The sequence below is a fragment of the Lissotriton vulgaris genome, unplaced genomic scaffold (assembly GCF_964263255.1).
Source record: "Lissotriton vulgaris unplaced genomic scaffold, aLisVul1.2 SCAFFOLD_410, whole genome shotgun sequence".
NCBI lineage: Eukaryota > Metazoa > Chordata > Amphibia > Caudata > Salamandridae > Lissotriton > Lissotriton vulgaris.
Window position 1 is genome coordinate 1,201,549 of NW_028244089.1, and position 27,654 is coordinate 1,229,202.

Here is a 27,654-nt window from a genome sequence, read left to right on the forward strand (position 1 = left end):
ATGTGTACGCATGGGATCCTCAGCGTCAGAACGAAACTGATTTTCGTTCTGACGCTGAGGATCCCATGCGTACGCGACGCCGGTTTTTCATTTCATTTGAACATTTGAGCCTTGTAATTGACGATAAGGACACTACCTATTTGAATATAACCACAGGCGAGATTTGGCGGTCCCTTCAGGCTATGAACTCTTGATATTGAACATTCTCCATCAGGCTGAGCTGCAGCCCTCATCATTCATAGCTTCTTCTTATTTTTACTATAAGGGACATCTACATTGCATAACATTTATTGTCCTGATGATGGTCTTTGGATACTACCTGTGAGACCGAAACGTCGACACACCAGTCCAAGTCTTCATTCCATTGTTTGACTTTCTATTTTATTTCTAAAAGAAGTCAATTTTATACATATTTGTTCAAGACTGGATTGTTTTCTTATGTACCAATGGATTGTTTTGCTTTTTCCACGTACCTAAGATTTACATGCAATTACTTTTGATTATGTACCCTTACATTTGAATGCAAAAATATAAATAATAATTTTTCTATGAAAAACATATTGGTTTGTGTTGCTTTACATCGTTTTTTTAAGATTCATTTGTTGAACAATACCACATTGAGTGTTGAAAATCATCTCAACTGTTCAACTTCTATGGGGCTAGTGTGGTAGTTTCTATAGAGTTTTGTAACAGTTAATTATACAACGAGAGTAGTATCTGATTCATTCAGCCTCCAAGTCTCAACAATAGAGACTGTGTTACACTGCATAAACTTGTACTTCTAAAAAATCCCTTGCAGGCACTTTCTCTAGTAACATTACGATTGCCCAAGCCCGCAAGGGTTTATTGGGTTACCCGCCCTCCATAACCTTATTCTCCTCATGGCTGCCCTTCTGATCATTCAACGATTGAAACATGAGCAGCCTGAAAAAAAAAACATAACAGGCAACTTGAAACCCAGAAATGCAAAACTACAAACTTCTTCCATGTGTTCCAGGTTGTCAAATAAACTTTCCTTCCACTTCTCTGAACACTAGAATCATTGATTTTACAGACATTCGACAACAGCTTTACTCATCTGCTTTCTCATTCTCCTTTTCCTGTCTGTAGGCATCGCTGGTACTTACTGTATGACCTCTCTCCTATTTAGTTCTTCTTTCACTTGCAGGAACCTCCTGAACTTACCACAGGACCTCTCTCCCTTCTACCTCTTTCTCCGGCTTGTTCGCACTTGATACCTACTGCAGCAAACTCCTCTGTTCCAGGTTGTATCTGACCCCATTCTGCAATGATGCACTGTGGATTTTCACAATTTCTCCAGTGTACTCTATGACCTTCCTCTCCTGTAGCTCCTCCCCCCATTTGTAGGCACCACCAGTACTTACAGTAGTACACCCATGTCCTCTAGCTCTTCCTACAGTTTGTAGTCTACTCCGGTATTTACTATAGGACATCCCTCTGTTCTAGCTCTTCCTACAGTTTGCAGTTGACGGAGGTATTTACTGTAGGACACACCTCACTATTAGCTCTTCTTGCAGTTTGCTGGCCCTTGATACTTACTGCAGCACATCCCTCTGATCCAGGTTGTATTTGCCTCCGTTCTTCATCGACGCGTTGTGGATTGCCTCAATAGCTCGGTCAATCGAGAGCAGGACCTCATCCTGCTCCTGTACCTGACAAAGAAACACAGGGCGGTCATAGGCAGGTCACGACTTGAAACATATGAAGGGTGAAGAAGGGTTTATGATCAATATTATTTTTCAGCAGAGTCTCGAGCACAGTTTCAAATTTAGCAAAACAATTGACACTGACCCAACCGCTTCAAATTCTCAAACAGAGCTGCGATCTGCAAAGACCGCACCAAAATGCTTAGCGCTTCGCTTGAGCACAAGAAGCAACCACTGATGACATTGCTTTCATGCTTTTGGCAGAAACCGCTAGGAAGTGATGGCAGCTGGGGAAGGTTCTAACAAAGAACCAACTGCTCGTGCCAAGAGGCGGGCTCGACCAGCGCATTCGAAGATCCATCGCCGCACTGGCAGAACCCAAAGGGGATACATCTCTCCAGACTGAGGACGCTGCACCGGGCTACCCGAGGGTTCACCCAAGCCTGGTCAGGGAGCTCAGCAGTGCAGTTACTTCAGATCCAAGGCATAGACTAAGGCTTTATTTTCATATTTTATGTTTATTTATGGGTAGTCAGCATGAAAAGGGTTGCTTTTTCCAAACAAGGAGATGCATATTGAGAATGGAAAGTGAACTGTAAGACTATACTGTGTGGTGGCCTTCAGTGAAAATAAGATCAATAACTCACTTATGCTGTAAAGAATGCAGAATTTTAGACAAAAAAACACCCTTTGTTAAAAAACACATGTATGCAGGAGAGAGAGAGAGAGAGAGAGAGAGAGAGAGAGAGAGAGAGAGAGAGAGAGAGAGAGAGAGAGAGAGAGAGAGAGAGAGAGAGAGAGAGAGAGAGAGAGAGAGAGAGAGAGAGAGAGATTGCACTAATGTAGAGTGCATTATATTTGTATACACAGAGACAGACTATGGATAACTGCATCTCGGATATATATTGTCATCCCTCTGCGCTACTGTACAATAATCTGTTGCGCTCTGCAGAAATCCACAATAATTTCCACTGAAAAAACCATTGAGTTTCTCATTTTAAAGCTCTGCAAAGTTTTGAATGGTTAAGGGGCTGGGCACCGGATTATAAAGACACCATCCACTGTTCCTTAGCGTTAGTAGGCCACCATTCTGAATGTCCATCAATGGGAGCACACATTCACAGTTCAGTGTCCACCTTCAAACAATGATGGTAAATAGAAAAAAAACAATGAGGTCATTTAACTTTTGACCAAGGGCTAAAATTTGCTACATCCAGCAAATGTGACCATCAGTGAAATGGAAGGGGAAGGTCGACCATGCTGCAGAACGGTAGACACCCGAATCCCTAAGCTCCGCTAGTCATCATTATATGCCCTTAATTGGGAAAAGTGACTCAACGCGGCTACTTCTCCCTCACATCATGCTTCTAGGAGCATCCATCTAAAATTAAGACAACCAACACACAAACAACAACAAACAAGCGCATCATCTTCTCAGCAAATTCTAGGCATTAGCTTCAGTAGTATCTGGGATGCAAACACAGTGAAAGGAAAGTGCAGAAGACCTCTAGCATCAGTGACGTCAACCCCCCTCCCACCACCCACTTCACTGCTCCTCATCACACCCATGAACGAGTGACGCCCACGTAACATACACACGAGTGCTCACGATCTCGCCTTCCAGGTATCGAAGACTCAGAAACTCATTACGAAAGGATCAATGGCTAAACTTTGGAGTCGCTCAACAAAACCTCGGATCAATTTCACATGGTGATCAACAAAGCGCATCATACCTTCCCCCGCGAAGGAGAGGACGCGATGAATCAATGTCATTTGCTTTAATGATCATGGTTCTGCAAAAGCCCTGCTTGCAGCCTCTGAAGGTCGGTGCAAAGGTGCCGTCTTCTCAAACAACTCTGCGTGGAAGGAAGGGCCGCATGGGCGTAAGGGAACGCCATCAGAAAGATAGGGGGCCGGCCTGAATCCAGGAGCTACCTGCAGATCCTATGCAAGCCCAACCACAAACGCGGCCTGGCTGGAGTACCACAGGATGCTCTCACAGGCCCCCTGTGGAACAAAGTCCAAGCTGTCCCATCCTAGCCACTTTAGTTTTGTCCCTAGAAGATACCCAGTCTTTTGACAACTATGTCTGAGGGCGCAATCATGAGCGACTCCTCAGTACGCAAAGTGGGTCTCCTCTAGGACATCGTTTTGTGTACCTACGAGTGGAGCTCTACATTGGTCAACCAGCTCCCGTGACTCTCTGCCGAAGCCCTGGCCGGTGACAGCATATGTAAAGTTTTTGGGGGACACAGCTGCACCAGAGAAGACACCAACTAGTGTCTCCTTGTAAAGGTCAGGAGGGCCATGTGCGGCCTCCGGGCCTTACAAGGGGAATCACTGATCTATCCGTCCATAGGAACAAGTCTGTACAGTAAAAGCTTGGAGAACACCAACGAAGCACCGGTTGTTAGGGTCACCCATCGCTATTTCCAAATATTTACTCTTGTAAGAAAGATGAAATGAAAGATGGATGCTGCCCACACACGACAACCACACCCCGCTGTTCTTCCTCTGCGGAGACTCGTTTCATCGTCTGGGTGGAGGGAATACACAGAGATTCAACTACTGCAGACCCCAGATGGGTGAACTGGGACATCTGCACTTACAAAAGGACCCCTGCATTGCATTCTGGAAAGAGCACACTCTAAAGAGAGACATGGGTGCTGTAGCCTCCGTCCAGCTTTTTGTGCAACCGCAGAACCAGGGCTGGAGTAGACCCCGCTGCTCTTTGTGCTAGGAGATTGTGAGACTAAGAGCGGTCCCTTTCATCCCCACTAGGAACAGGCCCCAAGACACCAACAGGAGTTCTGCTCGCCTGCCCTAGTGCTGCTATTGACCAGCTCTGTGTGCCAACCCAATAGGTCCAGACACACCCACACATGCCCTGAAGCTCCCTCTACCCTCAAAAGAGACTGCAAGAGGACAGCCCTAGGAAACAAGTTTCTCAACTGCAGGTGAACTGAGTGGGGACTCGGCTGGGGGGCACACTTCCCCTCTAGACCAAATTGTATTATTCCTGTTCTTCACTCAAACCTGCTGTTGTTGAGGTTGGGTTGGGTTGCAAGAGACTCTTGTGGCATGGGGGAAAGCCCTTTCTGTTTGTGGGCTTATGTTCATTCTGTGGCTAAGACAAAGATGTGGCCCTTCACCACTTGGACTGGTGCTCCTGGGTGAGTGCAGAGGCACTGGCCTGTACGGTCCGAGGTAGCCGGGTCTGGTGGCCCAGTGACTAATGCGTCCATTGCAGGGGCCTGTGTTCGACCTCATGGTCACAGGTTCAAATCGGCCGGGCCACTCAGCCTTCATCCATCTGAGGTCAATAACATGAGTACCATTGAGTTGGGTAACAACGAACATCTGTTATTCAGCGCCAAGAGACCTCTGGGTGAACGTGCGCTTTACAAATACACGTTCTGTTATGTTTTGAGGTAGCCCTGTATCATTAGTTTGCAGAACAAACAACCCTAAACCTAACCATAGGATGCAGGCACACCCTTCTGGAGCCAAGTAAACACCCTTCGCACAGAGAAACGACCCCCTTCCTTTGCAGATTGTCAGGGACAGTGTGCATTGTTGGTCTTTGCTTTGTGTTCAATTGTTTTGTGTGTTCTTAAAGACACGGTTGTGAACAGAAAGCGGCACCGACTCGTATCACAATACCTCTATTCTGGCGACACGACTCACAGTAGAATTTTCTGTGAGGGCACTGAGGCGATCAACCTCATAATATGCATCAGTCGGAGAAGTTTATCTCGTATAATACCACACATACCTCTGACTCCCACAGAAACAGGCCGACCGCTGGGCACCTGCTTGCATAAGCGCTCAGAAGTAGGCAGCATTATCAGAGATTCATGGACGGCCTATGAGGCGCTAACGTTGTTTATGTAGTTCCAGGACAGATGGCACAGATGGGCAAAGCTGGCAGAGGGCGAGTTCCTGTCATGTCAGAGAAAGCCAGGCACGCGTTTTAAACTGAGCTTTGACGTCACACCTGACACTGGACACGTGTTTTAATCTGCTGTAAAAATATTAACACAATCCAGCCACCGGGTAATTTTAACAAAATACATGCAAACGACAAATGTCTAAAAGTACATTTAAACAGCGAAACCCGGATAAACACGGCAGAGCCAGTGTATCATCCAAATGTACCACCTTTAATCGAAGGACAAAGTAAAAACACAGGCCAGACGGGGCCTGGGAAGCAGGCTCGTTTTGGAAGACTGGGGGCAGCATCTTAAAATGTATATATGGTTTGTGTAAGTAAGTAACGATAAAAATAAGTCTTCTGTGAGCGTCGCTGCGTGGGGGCTTGTACTAGGAACCTCACACAGATTGAAACACTTCCTTTAAACCCCAGGGCCATCTGTCCTCGCTCCAACAACAAACATTCTGATTTCATTCCGAGGCAGTGAAAGCAGAACACCACATGACAATGAGCACATCAAAAACACAGCACTTCGGATAACAGACCGAGCCGGAGCCCGCGCCTTTGAGCATCACTGGACATTCACCCTAAAAACCTCTCAAACGCGCCGGAGCACCCGCCACCCTGCGGCCAGACAACAGCTGGGGGCTAAAAAAGAAATGCGGGGGCCCGGCCTGAAGCCGGTGCATCAACGCCTCGGCTGTCATGTTAAAATAAACATGTCTGGTTAAAAATATGACAAGTGAAGGCTCCCGGGGGAGGGGAGGGGGGCATAGGGTGGGGAGGGAAGGAGGGAAAAGACATTTAAAAGAACCCTCCAGGAGGGGAGGGGAGGGCGCCGGCACGAGCTGGTTCTGCAGTCAGGATAAAATGACAGGTTTAAAATGAAAATGCAGCGCAGGAAGGAATATTGAATATTTTCCGCGAGCTGTCTGTCCTCAGTGCAGCTGGTGACTGCCCCAGCCACCTCCCGACCGGGCCTCGTCGCCAAATGACTCAACTATCTGGAGCCCTGGCCCGGCAGGGAAGGAAACAGAGAAATAAAGGAAGATCCGAAAAGACGAACAAGGCTTTACAGGATGCCAGCGCGGCGCGCTGGAGGCTGGCGAGGGACAAGGGTCGTATGTTATGCTAAGGACGTGCCTGCCGCGTCCTAGGGACATATCCGGGGCAACGTTTACATCATACTCAGCAGGTCTCCAGTTGGCCTAAAAAACTCTGGAGCCAATCACTCTGCAAGGACGAATGAATATAACCTGCTCAGAACCTATGGAACCTAATCCCTGAGAGGATGAAAGAATAAACCCGGGCCCAGACCCTCTCTGCAGCCAATCGTGCGACGAGGATGAAAGAACAAAAGCTGGCCTAGAACCTCTGCAGCCAATCACTCTGCGAGCATGAAATAATAAAATGTGGCCCAGAACCTCTGCAGCCAATCACTGCGAGGATGAAAGAATAAGAACTGGCCCAGCACCTCTGCACCCAATCAATCTTCAAGGATGAAAGAACAAAACGAGACCCATAACATAAACAGCCAATCGCTCTCGAGTATGAAAGAATAAAAGCTGGACCAGCACTTCTACAGCCAATCACTGCGAGGATGAAAGAATAAACACTGGCCAATAACCTATGGAACCCAATCACTCCGAGAGGATGAAAAGGTAGCGGTACCTAGACCTCTTGGCCCTTACGAGGAGTGCCCAAAGGAAATGTCTACATGGGGAAGGTAGTACTATTTTAAATTGAGTTTAAAATAAACCTTAGAAATTCACTGAAAATTACTGTTTAAAAACACTAAAATTCACCAGTTCTACATAACACAGAGAAGTATAACTTGCACCACTTATGCCCTCACATATTACATCGCTGCCGACATCTTAAATCTTTGGCCGTGCAAGTTATACCAATGTCAGTTACATATAAGTGGTGTATGTCAGTTTTTTTTCCCGCTTTTAACCGGCAGTACTTTCTCAGTGGGTTTAAAAGTTAAAATCGTACTCCTTTCCTCACATATAACTCCGCTGTAAACTTTATATATAGATTTCCTTTTTCATTTTCAGGATACCTAGACAGGGTCCTCATGTTCTGTAATAACAGCCACAGCATTTTCTTTGTGGTTCGGCCAGCCAATCAGATCGGTTGCTCCTGCAGGACTAAGTCCCGCAGCAGGTGAAAGCAGACTGCCATGGGAGGGAAAACAAGCATTGGAAATGCAATAGGTCTCGCATTAGAAGAGTTGGAGTTATTGGTCTTGTAAATGACATATTTTATTTATTTGTTGGTTTTTAAAATTGCTAAATTGATGGCTTTGTCATTTACAATGCCAATAGTTATAGCTTTCGCGAATGTGACACCTATAGCATTTGGAATGCAACATGTTTTGTATTTACGTGACTTAGATGGCAGCTCTGGTCGTTAGGCCACATCTCTAGAGAGCAGGAGAGTGCAGCAGGGGAGAGAAGCACAGCAATGCAATAGGTCTTGCATTAGGAAAGTTTGAGCTATTGGTATTGTAAAGGAGACATTTGTTATTTATGTGCTTGTTTTGAAAATAGCGAATTAATAGCTTTGTTATTTACAATGCCAATATTTTTATCTTTCGCAAATGTGACACCTATTGTAACACAATATGTGTTGTGAGGGTGAGTGAGGGTGAGGGTGAGGGGTTGAGGGTGAGTGGTTGAGGGTGAGTGAGGGTGAGTGAGGGTGAGGGGTTGAGGGTGAGTGAGGGTGAGTGAGGGTGAGTGAGGGTGAGTGAGGGTGAGTGAGGGTGAGTGAGGGTGAGTGAGGGTGAGGGGTTGACGGGGAGGGGTCGAGGGTGAGGGGTTGAGGGTGAGTGAGGGTGAGGGGTTGAGGGTGAGTGAGGGTGAGGGGTTGAGGGTGAGTGAGGGTGAGGGGTTGAGGGTGAGTGAGGGTGAGGGGTTGAGGGTGAGTGAGGGTGAGGGTTGAGGGTGAGTGAGGGTGAGGGTGAGTGAGGGTGAGGGTGAGTGAGGCTGAGGGGTTGAGGGTGAGTGAGAGTGAGGGTGAGGCTGAAGGGTTGAGGGTGAGTGAGGGTGAGTGAGGGGTTGAGGGTGAGGGGTTGAGGGTGAGTGAGGGTGAGTGAGGGTGAGTGAGGGTGAGGGTGAGGGGTTGAGGGTGAGTGAGGGTGAGGGGTTGAGGGTGAGTGAGGGTGAGTGAGGGTGAGTGAGGGTGGGTGAGGGTGGGTGAGGGTGAGTGAGGGTGGGTGAGGGTGAGGGTGAGTGAGGGTGGGTGAGGGTGAGTGAGGGTGAAGGGTTGAGGGTGAGTGAGGGTGAGGGTGAGTGAGGGTGAGGGATTGAGGGTGAGGGGTTGAGGGTGAGTGAGGGTGAGGGTGAGTGAGGGTGAGGGTGAGGGGTTGAGGGTGAGTGAGGGTGAGGGTGAGGGGTTGAGGGTGAGTGAGGGTGAGGGGTTGAGGGTGAGTGAGGGTGTTGGCTATTGTGCGCCGGGGTTTACACTACTTCAGTTAGGGCCGCACACTGCATGTCAGAGAAGAGAGAGAAGGGGAGGGGGGAGGAGAAATGCGACACAGCGGGCAGGGGAGGGGGCTGTGTTATCTCAGCAGAGTCGAATCAACAAACGGAACAGTGCACCGCCGTTAACATTCTAGAAGTGGACATCCATAAAAAATACAGGGATGGTTGGAAAAGGTTAATTAGCTCGTAGCCCACACGCTGGAGTCAGAGCAAAGTCTTCAATGTGTATCCAGGCGTACTTGACATTAACATACCGTATGATGTTTAATATCCGCTCCCCTTTTTAAAAAAAAATTCAGCCACAAAACAGCACATGGCGCTTATGATATATCAGTGGGTTGGAAACATTACCGGCGCGCTGGAGCGCCGCTGCGGCGCGCAGCGAAGCACTTGCCCCACTAGGTTTGGGGGAGAGATTGAAGCATTGGACAAGCTGTCAAAGATGCATTTTGGGAATGCTACAAAACGCGCAATTACCCAGCAGCTCACGGCTGCCAAGAGGCACTTCCGGAACTGAGCTCTGAAATGGGTTGGGGAATGAGAGGGGGTGAGGGGAGGGAGAGAGAGTGGGATTCGAAAGACAAAAGGGGGAGAAAAGACAGGGTAAGGAAAAAGAATAGGAGGAGAGGAGGGGAGAAAGAGACGAAAAGCGAGTGAATAAAAGGGTTTTTTTGTGACAAAGAGGGAAAGTGGTAGTAAAAGGAAGGAGGGGGGAATTTAAAGGGAGCGACAGGAGAGGGAATGGAGGGGTGAAAGGCAAATGGTGTACACGGTTTAAGGAGGATGGATTTGTTGCAAACTACAGTGGGAAGGAGGGGAGCCCGCAGAAGAGTTGGATGAGAGAAGAAATATGTCAAACAGCACAAAATGAAGGAGTCCAGAGTGGAGTGGTAAAGGAGAATAGAAAGGGAGAGTGGGCAGGGGAGGGGGCGGAGCGGGGAGAGGGAACAGACGGAGCGAAGGCAGATAAGGGGAGGGGGGAGGAGAAATGCGACACGGCGGGCAGGGGAGGGGGCGGAGCGGGGAGAGGGAACAGACGGAGGGAAGGCAGATAAGGGGAGGGGGGAGGAGAAATGCGACACGGCGGGCAGGGGAGGGGGCGGAGCGGGGGCCTGGAGTGCGGCTGAGGGAACTGATGTGCACGCGCTTTTAAGCTAAATGCGCATGCGCATTGAGCTTAAAAGTCACGGGCACTGCAAGGAATCGCCACGATTCCTTGCAAGTTGGTTAAAGAGTGGATAAGCCCCCATAGTCTCGCTTACTCGATGCGCATGCGCATCGACAGGCGAGACCTAAAAAGTATCTGCAACCAATCAGTTCACTTCAGGTTTTTAATTTGCAGCCTGTAAGTCTCCTGTGGGAGTCTCGTAGAATCAACTGCCAATATATCTATACATTTTGAACCCTAATTTATTGAAAAAACTACTGAACAGATTTACAGCAAATCAGAAAAAGCATATTTTCTGGCTAAAGATCTAGCTTTTTGCCAAATAGGATGTAATTCTGATAAACAGTTTACTATGTATCATTGTCTAACATTTTCTATGGAAAACACATAGGTGAAAAAATGTTTTGGGACACTTTCCAGAAAGGAGCCGAGGTGAGTTTACGTTTTTGGTAAAGATTTATAAAGATTCATCTAACGGCACCAAAGTTATAAGCAAAACAGAAAAACGCTCTTCCTATGAAAAATCCGAGGCAAGTGCAACTACACAGTGGGGCTGTATATATATATATATATATATATATATATATATATATATATATTGGCAAAACTCAGAAACCCCAAAGCTCCCGGGTTTCAAGGAATGAGAGCACTCGAAGCAAATGTGGCGTAGGTCAGCCAAGTCTTTATTCATTAAACTCCCTCGATAGTCAGCAAACGCGTTTCGGCGTTTCCGCCTTCGTCAGTGTAACTGACATTATTTACAAATCAAGTTTAAATCAAGTAACATCGTGATCGTCATTGGTCACGTGTCAATTCATGTGCATTGACATAAACGAAGGTACTTAGAACAATACATTCACTGCTTCTGCGGCGGCCATCTTTGAATATGCATTTCACTATATTACATATGTACATATAAACACAATGTACAAAAACTAATAACTGATTCATTTGTCATATCCATTCTAATTTAAAAAAGAAAACATTCAATTAATTACAATGTTCGATCTTGCTTGTAACCCATAAATTTAGATGGTGAATGTGCCGCTGGTACCAACAAATGCGAGTTTCACTCAAAATTTATCGTGAAAGTCGCCTATGTTCACATGGTTTTACGTTACCATTCTTGCATCGCAGTTGTTATATATACAATTTCAGCCCTGGATGGGCATATGAATTATTTACATTATTTACATTCCAGCCTTGAATAGGCCTTTCATCAATGATCTAATCAACTGATAAATAACTGCATTTGTATTAATCAACACATTGGAAAATAATATGCTAAACATTAGTGGTAACTTCACTCTACTCTGTTTCAAGGAAACTATATACAAATTTACATCACTGGTTCTTCAACAAAGAGGGAAGGAAACAATCGGAGGGATGCTCAGATGTGAGTCCACATCTCTTCTTCATTATTCATCCCTCCCGGGGTTTTGGTCTGTAACTGGATGATGAATCGTGATTCCAGTGTTCTCAGCTTTTTTACCCAATTGCCCCCTCTTTCTGTTCTGACCAACTGATCTAAAATGAAATAAGTCAGAAGATTGCTATTGCTATCATGTTCCTGTTCAAAATGACGGGCTACTGGGTAGTTGGGGTCCTTTGATGTAATCGCACTCATATGCTCTAAGACCCGGAGTTTGGTTTGTTTAACCGTACTCCCTACATACCTCTTCCCACAGGGACATGTTAGACAATAGACTGTGTAGTCAGAATTACAATTCAACAGTTTGGTTATTCTACCTTTCCTCTTTTGACCAGGAATGTAATACTCCTTGACTTTCTGTGAATTCTTACAGGCCTTGCACTTCATGCAAGGATAGAAGCCGGAAACAGGTGGTTTTGTCTTCCTTTTCTGTTCAAAGTGGCTATTTACAAGATGGTCTTTGAAAGATTTCCCCTTTCTGTAGGTTATCAAGGGGTGATCAGATAAGGACTTCCCTATTATGGGATCTGCTTTTAAGATCTTCCAGTTCTTCCGCATCACATTAAAGACTTCTGGAGATTTTTCAGAGAAGTCAGTAATTAGCCTGATCTTATCATCTTTAGGTTTGGATCGATCAATTAATAGATCCTTCCTTTCGACCAAATTGCTCCTCAACTCTGCTTGTGTGAGAATTCCTTTCCCATAGCCTCTCTCAGAAAATCTCATTTTTGACTGTTCCCTAGAGCTTACAAACTCCTTGGGGGTCGAGCAATTGCGTTTCATTCGCAAGAACTCTCCCAGGGGGATGTTGTTAATGACACTGCGGGGATGATAGCTGCGTGAGTGCAGTATAGTGTTACCCGCCGTGGGTTTTCTGAAAACGGCGGTTTGTATTTTCTTGTCTTCCACGAAGACCCGTAGGTCTAAGTAGAACACCTCACTTTGACTAATGCTGCTTGTGAAGCTGAGATTTAGACTGTTCTTATTCAAATCTGAGATGTATTCCTCAGCCTCATTCTGTGAACCCCGCCACACCAAGAACAAGTCGTCGATGTAGCGGGTCCAAAGAACAATATTATTCATCCACCGCTCGTTAGTCCCTGCCCAGGCCACGTGCTTCTCCCACCAGCCCACGAAAAGATTCGCGTAGCTGGGAGCGAAGCACGTGCCCATCGCAGTCCCCTGCAGTTGCAAATACAATTTTCCTGCAAACAAAAAAATGTTATTACGGAGACAGAAGTCCGTGAGCTCCAATAACATATGGTTATGGCTTCGGTACTTGATAGGTCTTAATTCAAGGAAGCTTCTCATTGCCATCAGGCCGTCCTCATGCTTGATCGATGTGTACAAGCTGGCAATGTCCAAAGTTATCAGGAACATATCTTCTTCCCAAACCACATCCTGTATGATCCGCAGAAAGTCCTTCGTATCCTTTAGATACGAACTGAGATCCTTCACGAAAGGGGCAATGAAGCTGTCGATATAGCTCGATGTTTTCTCTAGTAAGCTGTCCTTGGCAGATACAATCGGTCTGCCTGGGGGCCAAATTTTGCTCTTATGTACCTTAGGCAGGTGATAGAAGGTCGCAATTTGCGGGTGATCACATTTCAGATTTTTCCAGTCTTTGAGATCAAGGATGCCTTTATCCTTCCAATTGTTTATTAGGTCATTGAATGCTTTTATGCTTTCGGTATATTTTATACGTTTGATCTCCACATAATGTTTCTTGTTGTTCAGTTGGGATAGGGCCTCATCCTCATATTGTCCTCGTTTAAGAATGACAATATTGCCCCCTTTATCACTGGGTTTGATGATTATACTGTTATCATCTTTCAAATTCTGAATTGTTGCCCATTCATCCTTGGTCAGATTCTTCTTGTTGGCATTAAAACCTTCCAATTGGAGATACTTAAGTTCCTCAATGACCATCTCCTGGAAAGTGTCTATTCCATCATGTGGTGTTCTCGGATTTGTTTTTGATTTTATGATCATATCACTCTTGCAACCTTGTTGAGTAATGCCACAGTCTTCCAGAGTCTGTGTAGGTTGAACCTCCCAATCCTGGGAATGGCTAGTTCCAATGAGTGTTTGTGCTACCGCAATTGCCTCAAAATCTTGTCCTGTGATTATTGAGAGTGGATCTTCTCCTTCAATAGTAGTTCCATCAGATGCTTTCGGGTTCAGAGTATGGATTTTATGTAATTTCAGTTTTCTGATAAATCTAAAAAGATCTATCCTGGTTTGTGTGTAACTAAATGCAGGAGTCGGGCAAAAGGTAAGTCCAAGTTTCAATAGTTCTTCTTCTTTGGGAGTCAGTGTCCGGTCCGAGAGATTGATTATGGTGTTCTCTGTTGTATTCATTGTGGTCCTTTCCAAGTCTTCCCTCGGGCACTCCTTGTTACCACCGGTGTGGATCTTCCTTGGGCGCCCCCGCCTCCCCCTCCTCGTTTTCCTTTTGGTGTTTTTGGAGGGTGTGTTGTTGCTGCGGGTCGCTCTCTGAGTCCTCTGATGACCTCGTACTCCTCGAAAAAAGGATCGTCTTCAGTGAGATCGTCTCTAGCCCCTCTCCCTTCGGCACCTCCCGATTCCACGGTGCTCCTTGCTCTGATTGATTCGTCCTCTGAAATTTCAGATTCTTCAGTGCTAGCTGGGGTTTGATTCTTGAGTTTGTCCTGTTGTATCTTTCTTCTCGGGGCGTCGTATTTTCGTGCAAATGTCAATATCCTCCCATTTGCATAGTCCTTTTCATCTCGGATGTATTTGGATTGCTTCCTCAATTTTATGGTGTTTTCATAGTCTATTAACCTTTTCTTCATCTGTTCCCGTAACTCCTCACATTTTTTTGTATCTTTTTCTTCGCTGATCTTAGCTTCTAGTGCCTTTATTTCTTCCTGCAATTTATTGCGATCACTCCATGCGTGTTTCACCAGCAGTTTTAGCATTCCTTGCATAACATCGCTCATAAATTCAGACCATTCCTTTAAAAGTTCATGGTTGGGTTTTTCATACGAGGGGACCAATAAAATTCTCAATCCCCTAGGAACCCTCCCAACTTCCAAATATTTTTGAAGGCTGGTGGCCTCCCACCACTTGCGGATTTCTCGCTCATATGTCTTTTCAAGGGTGGCAAATAACTTTGTCAATGTATCAGGTGTGCTTGCTGCCGTTGATGGAGTTGTTTTCTTCTGTGCCCCTGTTTGGGGGATAAACAGAGAGTCTGCTGCTTGCTCCCTTTCACTATCAGTGAACATAACTTTGGTCGAGGGGTTGAATTTCCTACGTGTGGCTCTACCTCTCGCTCAGGCTGTGCGTGTTCTTGCCGGATATTTCAAACAATGGTGTAGCGTCGCTCACTCACCCGTTCCAGAATTCCCAGCCGCCGAGTTCCCTCACGGTCAGTTGTTCTTTCCCGGGTAGTGTTTGGCGATATCTCGCTGCAATTCCAAGTCGTGCACCTTGCACGCTGCTCCGGCGGGGCCAGACGGCAATCCAAATTATATTATTATATTATATATATATAGACAGATATGTTTGGATATGTATGTACAATATAAACAAATAAAAGTACATACTAGAATATGTATATATATATATATATATATATATATATACACACACACACACACACACACACACGTAGTCATAAGTACATGTATGGATGCATATATATATATGTAAATAAATAAATATGGACTTTGACAAAGACCGTTTAAGTTGAAACGTGTCAGTCAATACATTCTTTTCTTCGCTGAAAATCTCGGAGTGCAGCTTTTTCCTTGTGCTGTGGTGTTCTGTGGCGTAAGGATTGTTGGATAAATACATATATAAATATATATATATATTATACACATACACTGATATATGGACACATGTTTGGATATGTATACATAAACTAATATGTGTACATAGGTTTGCATATATGTATCTAGACATATGTATATGTTAGGATATGTATACACAGATTAAGATATATGAACAAATGTAAGGATATGCAAGTATGTATAGACTGATATGTGCATATGGTAGGATATGTATTTGTATATATAGACATATAGGAACATATAACTATACAGATATGTACATAGGTTTATAAGTGCACTTTAACTTCATGCAGTTGTTAGGTAAATTTACATTTCAAGAGTAAAACTGCATTTCAGCATAAACATTACAGCTAAATGTATACATTTAGGCCTCCAATTGCACGCACAGGCATCAGATCTGTATTCCCCTCATTGTCGCATGCGCTTGCCCGTGCCTTTTAGAAAAACATGAAGACGGTCAAACAGCACAATATCCAATTGTAATCTGCAATCATCCCTCCACGTCCAGAAAACGTCTCTGTAATCACAGAGAAGAATAAAAATGGAAAGCAGACTCCCTGGGTGCAGGCTGAAGGCAGAGGCTAGCGCCTGTTGACAGCCCAATGCTGCGCGATACCCCCCTGCCAGGAGATGGGAGGGGGGGATGTACTTTCTGGCTTATTAATTCAATCTTCAGGCCGCTCGCTTCCCAGGCCTTGAAGTCCCCTTTGCCTCCTGTCCATTTTCATTATTGCTGTATTGATTTCTTACATGTCTTCTTTCATTCGTCGACCCCCGCTTTCTTGTTTGACTGCACGCGCCCAGTTCAGGCCTTGCTAATACAGCGAACCGCGGTCCTCCTAATTCAGGGGGGTTGTTTTCACCCCACGCGCTCAGCATCCTTTCCCCTCGCGACCTTGGGTTTTGGCAGCTACAACATTCACAGCGGCCCATGGTGACGAGGTAGGGCGAGGTGATTACCAGTCTTGCCAAGAGGGAGCGGGGTTCTGGGATGTAAACAAGTCATCATGGTTACGGTGTCAGCGCGATCAGTGGTATCCATAACTGGAGTGCTACCTCTTGCGATGGCGGGAAATGGGGTCAAGAGGGATCAGCAAGCACATCTTCGGATACAAAAATGAACCAGCAGCACTGGCGCTCCAGCGCCTCCCGCGCGACCACATCAGCACAACATCGCCATTGACGGCGTTCTCTTATTGCTGGAGATTTTTACAAGAAGCAGCGGAGCTACCACGCAAGAGACCCAATCAAAGTGGTCTTTAAACGTGTTACTGGATCTAAAAAACATAAAATCTACGTCCATAAGCAATTTGCATTAGGGAGAGGCCTTCGAGCCCAGTCCGGGAAGAACCAACTCCAAACGGAGGAGGCCGGGGTGGAAGGTATTGAGGATGCTCCACAAAAATATGGGAGGTGCCCTTATATCCCCGAAAGGGCCAGGGTCAGTTATAATCAAAACTAAAGAAAGTCCTTCTCATGTCACTTAGTCTAATAATATATTCAACAGATTAAAGTCTTGCACTCTCGTACGCACTCATATACATTCACTCCCATATCTACACACTGAACTTCATTATATGTAAAAATGTCTCATTTATTAGAATATAAAAAATATTTTTCTTAAAATCACTGTGATACAAGCACACATCTCCTCAGGAAGCCCCATTCTGCAGGCCTGGTGGCTGGCCACGAACAGCTTGCTGAAGACAATTGGGGTGGCGTTTCCTTTCAGTGAGTGGCCTCTTCAAAGAGTGACAGCTTTTATTATTTCTGACAAGGAACTACAAGTAAACTACAACCATTTCATGGCACACTGCAGAAGTAGTCCATCAGTTTACATGGACCTGATCCATAATCCACTTCAGTTTACTAACAAAGGGGTCGATTATGATGGCGGTGAATCCGCATCATCCGGGCCGGTGGAAGCCACTGCCGGCCCGGAGGATGCGGATTCACAGCCGCGGTCCTTGAAAACACCCACCGCCAGATTATGATGGCGGTGGGATCAGCAGCGGATGGCAGGTCCGTACGCCGTTGATCCGCGGGGTGTGGACCACAATATGGTGGCGGTGTCTGCAAGACACCGCCAGCCATATTATGATGGGTGCGGAGACATGCTTTTCTGCGGCGGATATTTCGCCTCGGAAAAGCATGTGGACCTTTGCTTCTGGGGGCCCCTTGCGGGCCCCCAGGATGTAGGGAGGTGGGGGGTGCACATCCCCCTGCATGTGCATGCACAAAGCGGCAGAAACCAAGCGGTGCCTGCCGCTTTGTGCATGCACATGCAAAGCATGCATTTTTAACTTTGCGCTGGGTGCTGCTTTAAGCAGCACCCAACACAATGTTAAATATACAGGATGTGACCGCCAGGGTGGCGGTCACATCCTAATTCCTATGGAGGGAACGCCGCTGCCCCTGCGGACGGTCCCTCCACCTTTGGGGTAGCAGACGTACGCAGGTCCGTCCGCCATCATAATAGGCCTCTTAGTTTTACTGTCATGTAATTAAAAAAAAAAAAAGAAAAACGCTGTTCTCGGTGCCCCGCTCTGCCTAAAAACAAAAGGCACTTCGTTTGGTCTCACCTGGAGCTGTTTGCTGATGAACTCCTATGTAACTATCAGTCACCACAAACAAGATATAAAGCAAAACATTAATTTGTTTGCAGAATATGAAGCATCTGGAAACACAAAATAAGAATAGATTTAATAGTGCATACCGGTTGTGAAACACCAAGGTACATTACGGATTCGGAAGGATGCACTTTTTACCTTTGCAACGGGAGAACGGTTGCTTTAAAAACTGCAGCACTCATGAATCCAGAGTGATCTGCCTCCTTAAAATTGAGAAAAGTGGTTCTGGGGCAAGGCTGGAAGACAGGTTACCAGGAGCCAGCATGCATTCTTTGGATTCTTGAAGGCAAGGAAGTCGTGGAATTTTGTTTTGAAGTCTACAACACTCAGTGGCGGTGGTGCTTGCAGTAGGGGGGTGAGTCGCAATGTGAATACTGTAAAAGATTTGGAAGGGCAGAGGGACACAGGTGGTTATGAAGCAGATGGTGAGATGGGTTTCGATGTGAGATTCTCTTGGGGCGGCTGAGGCCTGGAATAAACTTCCACTTGCGCTCAGACAAACCCAGAATCTGATGGCCTTTAGAAGAGGTCTAAAAACATGGCTCTTCACTCAGTAAGCACGCTCCATCACACCAGTCTATCCTTCTAGCGCCAGGACACCTCCGGGTATCAGAGCGCTCTACAAATATGTAAAATAAATAAATAAATAAAGATGCGTTCTTGCCCTGGTGCACAATGTCCTCTGTGGATCGGGAAAATCCAAGCAATGAGAAATTGTCTTCCTCCTATGAACTGAACCACAGCTCATTGTGGTAGGTCTGATGGTAATTTCATGGCTGATCTGAGTCATGGATCAGAAATGGGATGGGCGATGAACACGCCGGTATGCAACTGTTACCACGCATCTTTTACCACGCATACTGTTACAACGCATACCATTACAACGCAAGATCCTTTACAACGCATACCTTTACAACGCATGACATTACAACGCAGATACTATTACAACGCATGCCATTACAACGTAAGTATAGGTAAGTATATCATTTTATTTAACCTTTTTTTTAATTACCAAAATATTAAAAATAAATTAAATACATTTAAAGTAATTTTATATATAGGGTTCAGGGCTGGGTTTGGGTTTTGGGGTACAGGGGTATTTTTAGGGTTCAGGGCTAGGTTTGGGTTTTGGGGAACAGGGGTATTTTTAGGGTTCAGGGCTGGGTTTGGGTTTTGGGGTACAGGGGTATTTTTAGGGTTCAGGGCTGGGTTTGGGTTTTGAGGTACAGGGGTATTTTTAGGGTTCTGGGTTAGGTTTGGGTTATGGGGTACAGGGGTATTTTAAGGGTTTAGTTTTATAAAAATACTTAAATTAAATTAATTTATTTTACTAATTTTAATATTTATTTTAAAAAGTTTTTATATATATATATAATTTTAAAATTACAATGACATTAATATAAAATGTATTTAATAAATAAAATTAATTACATTTTTATTAATTACATTTAAAAAAAAATAATATACTTACCTATACTTACGTTGTAAAGGCATGCGTTGTAATAGTATCTGCGATGTAATGTCATGCGTTGTAAAGGTATTCGTTGTAAAAGATCCTGCGTTGTAAATATTGCGTTGTAATGGTATGCGTGGTAAAAGTATGCGTTTTAACGTCATACATCCGAACACGCCATGTGAGCCCAGCTGCGAAGCAGTCGTCAATCAGTAGATCATCTAGGTTATGAGAGGTGGATAAAGGGATCCCCAATTATCTTTCTTTGGAGTGGGGGATCTTTTAAGAGAGAGAAAGCTATAAGGACATATTTTTACTTTGCTTTTATAACCTGTACAGAAAGGAATTTAATTGTCTCCTCAGGATATCACAAAAAGAGGCAACGAAATAAACCGACGACAAATATCGTTAAAACTGCACATTAAGGGCAATTAGTTATGAGACCTCCCTGGCAGATACCGGTCTTCCAAAACCAATGCAAAGGGATGTGAATAATTCATAAACAGTGGGGACCTTTTCCAAATGGCTATCCTGGCTCTGTGGGTCAGGACCTACCACTTTGCCGCAGGAGCAGACTGGCGCAAACCGCTGGGCTACATCCCGCCTGGAAAGCCCATTTCATAAAGAACAGTTATGGTACAACACTGCCGTCAAGCTCGCCTCACATATGGTGGCAAGGAAGACATTCTCTGGGACCTACATTTACGAGACAAAAAGTACAGAAAGAGGTTGGTACCTTAAAACTCTGAGCAAAGAGGCTTTATGAACTAAGGGCAGCTCGTCAACCAGCATGTGCAAACTGTACACCGAACTGTCTGTGAACTCTGCCCTTCATTTTGTGATCAGACTGATGTACTAATCACTCATATTTCAAAATGGAAATTCCAGGAGGTAAAAAACCTTCGCCGTCACTAATGCTACTGATGTAGGGCGAAATAAAAATTATTATTACAAGACCAACTGTCGGGTATTGATCAAAAATCTTCCTCTACCTTGGATCTTCAGTAGGAGAACACTTCTCAGTGGTCCTTACAAGCATGAGCGAAGATGCAGCTCAGAGAAGTGAGTCATTCGGTCTCAAACCCAAACACAGATACCATGTAGTGCCTGAGAAGACTACATCTGTAGCAGTGGAGAACCAGTGAACACTGTTCAAGAAAGCCATGAAATAGAATTGTCACCACCAATTTCAAGCTTATTACTGACCTCAACTCTCCACTGCCTGAGAACCTCGTCTACATTCAATGGAGTCTGTTTTTTATCTCTACTACAGGAGCATACGCATGTGCAAGAAGCGCCGCACTGCGGAAGACAAGATGGGCGTTCAACTTCCTGTACCATGGAGACAAAGGGAAGAGAACTGAGTGAGGTAGACGGGTGACAAAGTTCAGGGTGGCCAAAAAATTAAAATATTTAACGTGAGAGGGACTTCTGAGATGGCAGAGAATGGTTAGTCGGGTGGAGGGAATAAATATGAGATAAAAAAAAGATTCCCCGGACTACAATGGGAGTGATTTGAGAAGCTGCCCCCATTCACCTCCTATTTGCAAGATTATAACCTCTAGAGAGATCATGACATCTTTAGTTGTGTCATAGAGTTGAGGCAGGGGCATTAGTATATGCTAGACAAGAAAGAGGAAGTAATGGTAATACTTTGTTGGCGCAATGTGACAGAATGCTGTGACCCAAGCTAAGGTCTAGAGCGCTTTTAAAAGTACCAGTTTTGTGATGGAAGATGATATGCTGCTTATGTCATGAACTGTGCTAAACGAATAAAATATATTTAAAAACTTCAGACAGATTCACAGGGGTCTTCATCTTGTACGGTGCGTAATAAAGCAGTGAAATGAAAACGCTCATCAAAATTAAATAGTGGCCAAATTAATTTCCCAGCAAAATAATTTTAGGAGGTCTTTGTTTTTTCCAACTTTCTAAAAATGAACACTGAAAAATAAACTTATTACACCACTTGAAGCCACAAAGAGTAGACAATTTTTAGGTGCCTCATGGGAAAAGTTTTAAAAATCACTAAGAACATTCATGACAGCAGAGAACCTCTTCATTAGCCACAGGCTGCAAGGCTGGAGTGAGCCGGGATTCCTTTACGAAAACCCACAAAAAGCCTCAAATCCACCGCCTTTGATTGTGGGAAACTCTGCGCGATTCCCACCGTCTGAAGAAAGCAGGTGAGGGATCTGTACACCTTCGCTATCCCCAACGGGGAGATGTAAAACCATCCTCCGCAGCAGCGAAGGAAGACTCTGGCATTCTGCACATCCGTCTCTCCACTGCACCAACCAGGATCTTCAAAGCCTACATCTGATGCTTGAGGGGCATAGCTTACTTCGGATTAGTACTCAAAGACACTTGTGCCAAGTACAGATGTACAACAAGGATTTACTTCTCAGACACAATATAAAGAACCAAAAAGAAGCTTTTAAACAGATTTCATATTAACAAGAGCTCACAAAGGACACAGCATTGGCTTTAAATTTATTGTGGGAAGCTTGTGTCAAGCACAGAGGTGTGTTTTAGGCTTTGTTTACGTAAAATTGAGTAAGGTAATGTTTTTCAAAGAAATGACTATGCGAAAGCATAGATAATACAGTGGACCAAGACAGCCAGTGGGATCTCCTACCAGGTACTAAAAACTGAAGCGGAGAGGAACTGCAGGAAGTAATGCCTCTCTAGTCAGGCAGGTGGTAGAACAGTTTACTTGGACCATAGACAACCTGGCGAACAACTTTATCGAAATGAGACTATTTGGCAGTGAAGTAACTCTTGAGCTCCCTATCTTTTGATGGATGGTGAAACCTGTGACATAACCTCACTCTGAAGACGCTTCTGTGTGGAAGTAACTCAGCCCAGTGGAACTCACCCTCAAGAAGATTCACGTTCACAGGTACAACATGGAACTAAGCATATGTGTATTGTCATAAAAACGACAGTTTTATCACTTTTACTAATTCCGTTTTTTTTTAATTAATCTCACTTGATGCACTCTATTTTCTTGTTTGTTTCTTTTAATATCCCATTCCAGTCTTCCTTGCTGCGAATAAACTACCACCTTACAAGCCCTTTTCACAGCTTTTTGTCTTTGAAAGGCAATGTCTGTTCTTGCTAAACCTATTGTTAGGTCTCGCCTAGAGACAGCTTAAGCTGTTCAACTAAGTCTTCCAACTCTGCTTGAACAATTCAACTATCGCCTATAAAAACATTTTGGAAATGCAACCATATTGTCTTCATCAAATCGGTTTCAGAAAAAGATATATATTTATTTTTAATCAGATACCTGTTCTGTTTTGGGCAAACAAACTCAATTTGCCGAATTTCTTTTCTGAAAGAAACATACTTTTTTGCCTCACAAATGCCAGTTTTCATTAAGTGCTCCCGTCGCCCAACGGCCGTCGCGAGCACTACCTCCGTAGTGCTGTGCACGTCCGTTGGCCGACGCGGCACCGCTCACTGATTAAAACCGCCGCACCGCGGTGGTATTCGTGCCGTGGTTAAGCGGTTAGAAAATAGGTGGTCTCCAAAAATGGTCTCCAAACATCAGCATGTCATTTTACATGAAGTACCCACATGTACAAATGCTTCACATGGGCAGAATCTGTTTCAAATGTCCAGGCTTTACATCACATACCACGGATGCTCACCAAAACACCAAGGATGCCTAGCATATGCCAATAATGCCCACCATTATACCACAGGCGCCACAGTGCCAAGGCTGGGCACCCTTCCTGCCAGGCTGCTCACAATGCTTCAGTCATGGCCATTATTAATCTGCCAGAGGCAGCCAACATTATGTCACGAGTGGCCATGGGTCAGTCATGCACACAATATGAGAGTGATGTCTGCCAGTATGCACAACTACACCAAAAACACAAAAATAAGTCTAGGATGATCATTATTGAGCCAGGATCACAATTATGTCTAGTATGATGGGAGTCAATATATAATATTTGTTGTCCTAGACACCAGGCACAGCTTCTGTTTATCACAATGCCAAGCATGCAAGCAGACAGCCACATACATAAGTGTGCCCACAAGCATATATTCACACACACAAAGATAAATGCAATGATGCTCGGAAGTGGGACCGGTTCCTGATCTCAGCTCTTGGCCTGATCATGCACTCATCTCTTGCACTCTCTCTCTGGCTCCTGTGTGCCCACACGTAAGTGGCTCCCCTCTGTCTCCAGCTACGGCTACTGCAGGCCGCCTTCTTTTCTGTTCCACTGTTCACACATAGTGTGACTGAGAGTGACGCCTACAACATGGCCAACCTCCTGGTGATTTTGCTGGACGGACAGTGGCTAGATGTGGCCATGGTGCAGGCCCATAGGACCCACACGGTGCATTTGTGACCGTCCAGTGACATGGCTGGTTGCCACTCTGAGGACCTTGGGTTGAGCAGTTCTGTGTCCTTTAATATGCAAAACTCCCCTAAATGATGTACTAGGTGGAACTTCACTTTAGACAACTACTTCAAAGGTTCTGGTGAGCTACCACTGTCTCCCAAGCTACTTATTAGCGACACATAGCGTAAGATGTACGAGGAGAGAGCTTTGGGTACAAGTGACTTCTTCTCCTGCTTTCATGTGCAATACTACACAGCTGACTCGGTCCCATCCCAACCAGCGCTTCAGAGTTGGACCAGCCATTTGATGAAGAAATCTATCAGAAAATGATCTTTCAAAGTCACAAGTCTGAACCTACCCTATCAGCTTTGACAGTCGTGTGAGTGACCACCAGACAGCCCCTTTGGGCTTTTACAAGTGATCTTAGCCTGTGACTGGCTACTTCTCAGCCCTGCTAGCCTTTAAGGGGGGTAAAGTTGCCATATAAATTAACTGTGCTCCAAGTCTCCTCATCTTTCACGGACGGCCATGCTGTGTGACGGCATTGCTGGCAAGATGACCCTCGTCGGCAGATGCATTCAGCCTGTCCGGATATGAAGCTGCAGCAAAAGGAATGAGTTGCCCAAATGAAGCCATGGCACACAAACTGATGGGGGCGCTAGCAAGCTCTGTGCATCTCTAAATGTTTCCTGTGGAGCTTTAATGAGGAGCCTTACCTTCTCTTGGAAAATAAAAACATGCATAGATTAACAAGAGCTGCCAATAGGAGACAAATATATTATAATCACCCTGGGGTACACACTTGTAAAATAAACCATAAGCTAGGTCTGTCATTTCAACATAGATCAATAAATTCTCCTTTAATGTTCAAAAAGCTCCAATTCACAGAATTCTCTTCAATATAATTTCATACCTTCCGCCAACACGTTTCATCCTCATAGGATACGGGACTTCATCACGAGTGAACGGATTCTCGTGGGCCAGGACCTCGGTGCATTGACCTGCTATACGATGAGTTTGTATGGAGATGAGGCAATGAGCCTCACCCAAATATTTCTCAAGTAATCAGTCCACTGATATTGAAAGCAAAGGTATTTCACCTATACTGGGATACGTCACTCTACGCTGGCAGATGACCTGCATAAAATAAAGCCCTGAGGAATTGATTATTCATTAAACACGTTTGCTTGATATGTAAACTGGAGGCTGTAACTTGGAGGATATGATGGAAAGTGAACACTGAATATTCTAACAATAATAACAGTTTTAAAAATGTGGAAGAACTAAAGAATCAGGATTAGAAACTTGGATTACTCCAATGTTAGACACAATACTGGGGTAATTCATTTGTTTACATGTCTTTGTATGTAACATATGATCGTGTTATGAGGTGTTCTTTTGACAGTTTGACCACATGTGATTAGTATTTTCTCTAAAAATCTAACAAACGACATTAGGGAATATTATTTGAAGTAAATGCTTCTATCATTCACACTTTCAAGAACAGTACTGTTTTTTTATTCTGAGAAAATCAAACATGAGCGTAGGCTTAAATTAATGCAAGTATGATTTTAAGATGAAAACTGGCTATTTAGCTATTAAAAAAGGGGTAAAAAGGGGCGTGGCTAGCAGCCGATGATGGCGGCAGCAACCTAGAGAGGCTCCCGTAGCGAGGCGGCTTCCCGCAACAATCCGCATGCCTATCCGTTCAAGTCTCGTCCCAGAAGGGGTGTCCTGGGTGCAGTAACCGAACGGCGTTCGCTGAAGAAAACTGGGAGCTTTCAAGCCCAGGGAAGAGGAGGGAAGACCTACTTTGTCCTCCGCCGAAGTGCGGCCTGGTGACACGAGTGCAGCCACGGTGGTCTGGCCGGGCTCCATCCGGGCGGAAGTGGACCCTCCTCGGCGCGGCCGACAGGAAGTGCCCGCAGAAGACATAGTCCGACACCAACGAATCTCCGGACCGGCGGGTCCCCTCTGACCACTCAACTTCCAACTTTAATTGTCCGGCGGCGAGGCAGGGCAGTGCCTTGCAGCGGCATTTGACCGCGACTGAAGATTGGAATTGCTGCGTGATAGCCGCCATCTGGCCCTGGCCTGCCTGCGCTGGGACGGACCCGCCGCCGAGGGAACTACAACGCCAGCAGCGGTCACCGAACTGTGCCTAACTGAGCTCTCCGCCTGAAAGCCTCGGCTCTGCTGGCCGCGGGCGGCTTGCTTCCCCTACTACCGAAAGTGCCTCGCCGTCGAGCCAAAATGACGGGGAAAGGACTCCGACAAACCGCCGCTCAGGCGAAACTCGGCAAATTTGCCTATGATAACCAGACACTTTCCCAGCCGGAACAACGCAAGTCCTTGGGCAAAGGAACGGACAACGACGGAGCTAAAAAGGCTACTTTGGATGATGTCCTACGAGCCCTAGAACAGGTTCAAGCGACGGTGGGCTCGACTGCTACCGAGGTGACCCTCATACGAGCCGACCTCCAAAAGATGGGCGAGAGAGTGAAGCAAGTGGAGGTGGTGGCCAAATCACTCGTGGAAGACGTCTCGGATCTGCAGGTGGCGATGGAAAAGTTGCAGGCTGACAAACTTTTGAAAGACAAGCTGGATGACCATGAGGGCCGCTCCAGGCGCAATAACGTCCGCATTTTGGGGGTCCCGGAATCCGAAACAAAAGGGGCCATGGACCTGTATGTGGAGGACCTCATCAAGAACCAGCTAGCCCCTAAGGGACTCTCCAACTTCTTTACTGTGGAACGAGCCCATAGGGTACCCGGTGGGACCCCTAAACCAGGGGCTGCACCGCGTCCCATCTTGGCGAGACTTTTTAACTTTAGAGATCGAGACACAATTCTCCAAGCAGCCAGGGTGGCACCACCTATTCAGATTCAAAATTCACGCATCTCCTTCTTCCCGGACTACACGGCGGAGGTCACTCGCAGAAGGAGAACTTTCCTGGAGGTGAAGAAAACGCTTCGCGAACAGGAATTACCATACTCCATGCTGTTCCCGGCCCGGCTACGAGTGGTGGCCGACAAGAAAGTTTGGTTTTTCGACTCTCCAGAGACGGCAAGAGACTGGCTGGAAGGATGGCGCACGGTAGACCGCACGTCCAACCATCTACGCAACAGGCCCGACTCCGATAGCCGGCCCGGCTCGCAGACTTCGGCTAGGAGAAGCGCAAGTGCGTCGCCATCCCAAGATCGAACCGGAGCCGCCGGGGGCGAATGAGAATCGCAGGTGAAGAACTGGCTGGACTCTGACTCTCTCCCTTAAAGATTGTTTTGTTTCGTCGTTCTTGGACTCTGGCCTGGACATCCCGAGGGCGGCAATGGGACCGCCTGCTCTGGGGGACACTCTCCCCTGACGCGCAAGTACTCTGTTTTTGAGATGGGATAAGCGCTCTGCTGAGTTGGGGTGGCGGGCAGTTGAAGGTCCGTTTAGCAGGGAGGCAGGGTGGGAAGGGATGGGGGGGGTTGGTTCTTCCTTATGGGAAATTCGCTAAGTCGATCAGAAACTGTACAGTGTATTTTGACTAGAATTGTGCTATTGCAGGTGTGGATGATTCTTGTTGGACGTAATATGTGTTTGATGACTGGTGATGGCGGATGAACGATTCAATGCTGTGGGGGTGGATGGGACTCGAACGAGCGGCACCGCCCTCCGGCTTCTTTCCTGGAATGTGCGGGGCCTAGGGGAT

General features: G+C 45.7%; 1 protein-coding gene across 2 annotated transcripts in view; it reads right to left on the bottom strand.

Moving 5' to 3' along the window:
* Nucleotides 1–27,654, bottom strand: part of NCKIPSD (NCK interacting protein with SH3 domain) — a 312,878-nt gene that overhangs the window by 213,874 nt on the left and 71,350 nt on the right. The window contains exon 2 of one of the 2 annotated variants that reach the window (XM_086948742.1): nucleotides 1,561–1,667. In XM_086948742.1, coding sequence (XP_086804868.1) covers nucleotides 1,561–1,667 — 107 coding nt within the window. Of the gene's footprint in view, nucleotides 1–1,560; nucleotides 1,674–27,654 lie in introns of both variants that reach the window. The other variant, XM_086948741.1, reaches the window with a different exon arrangement.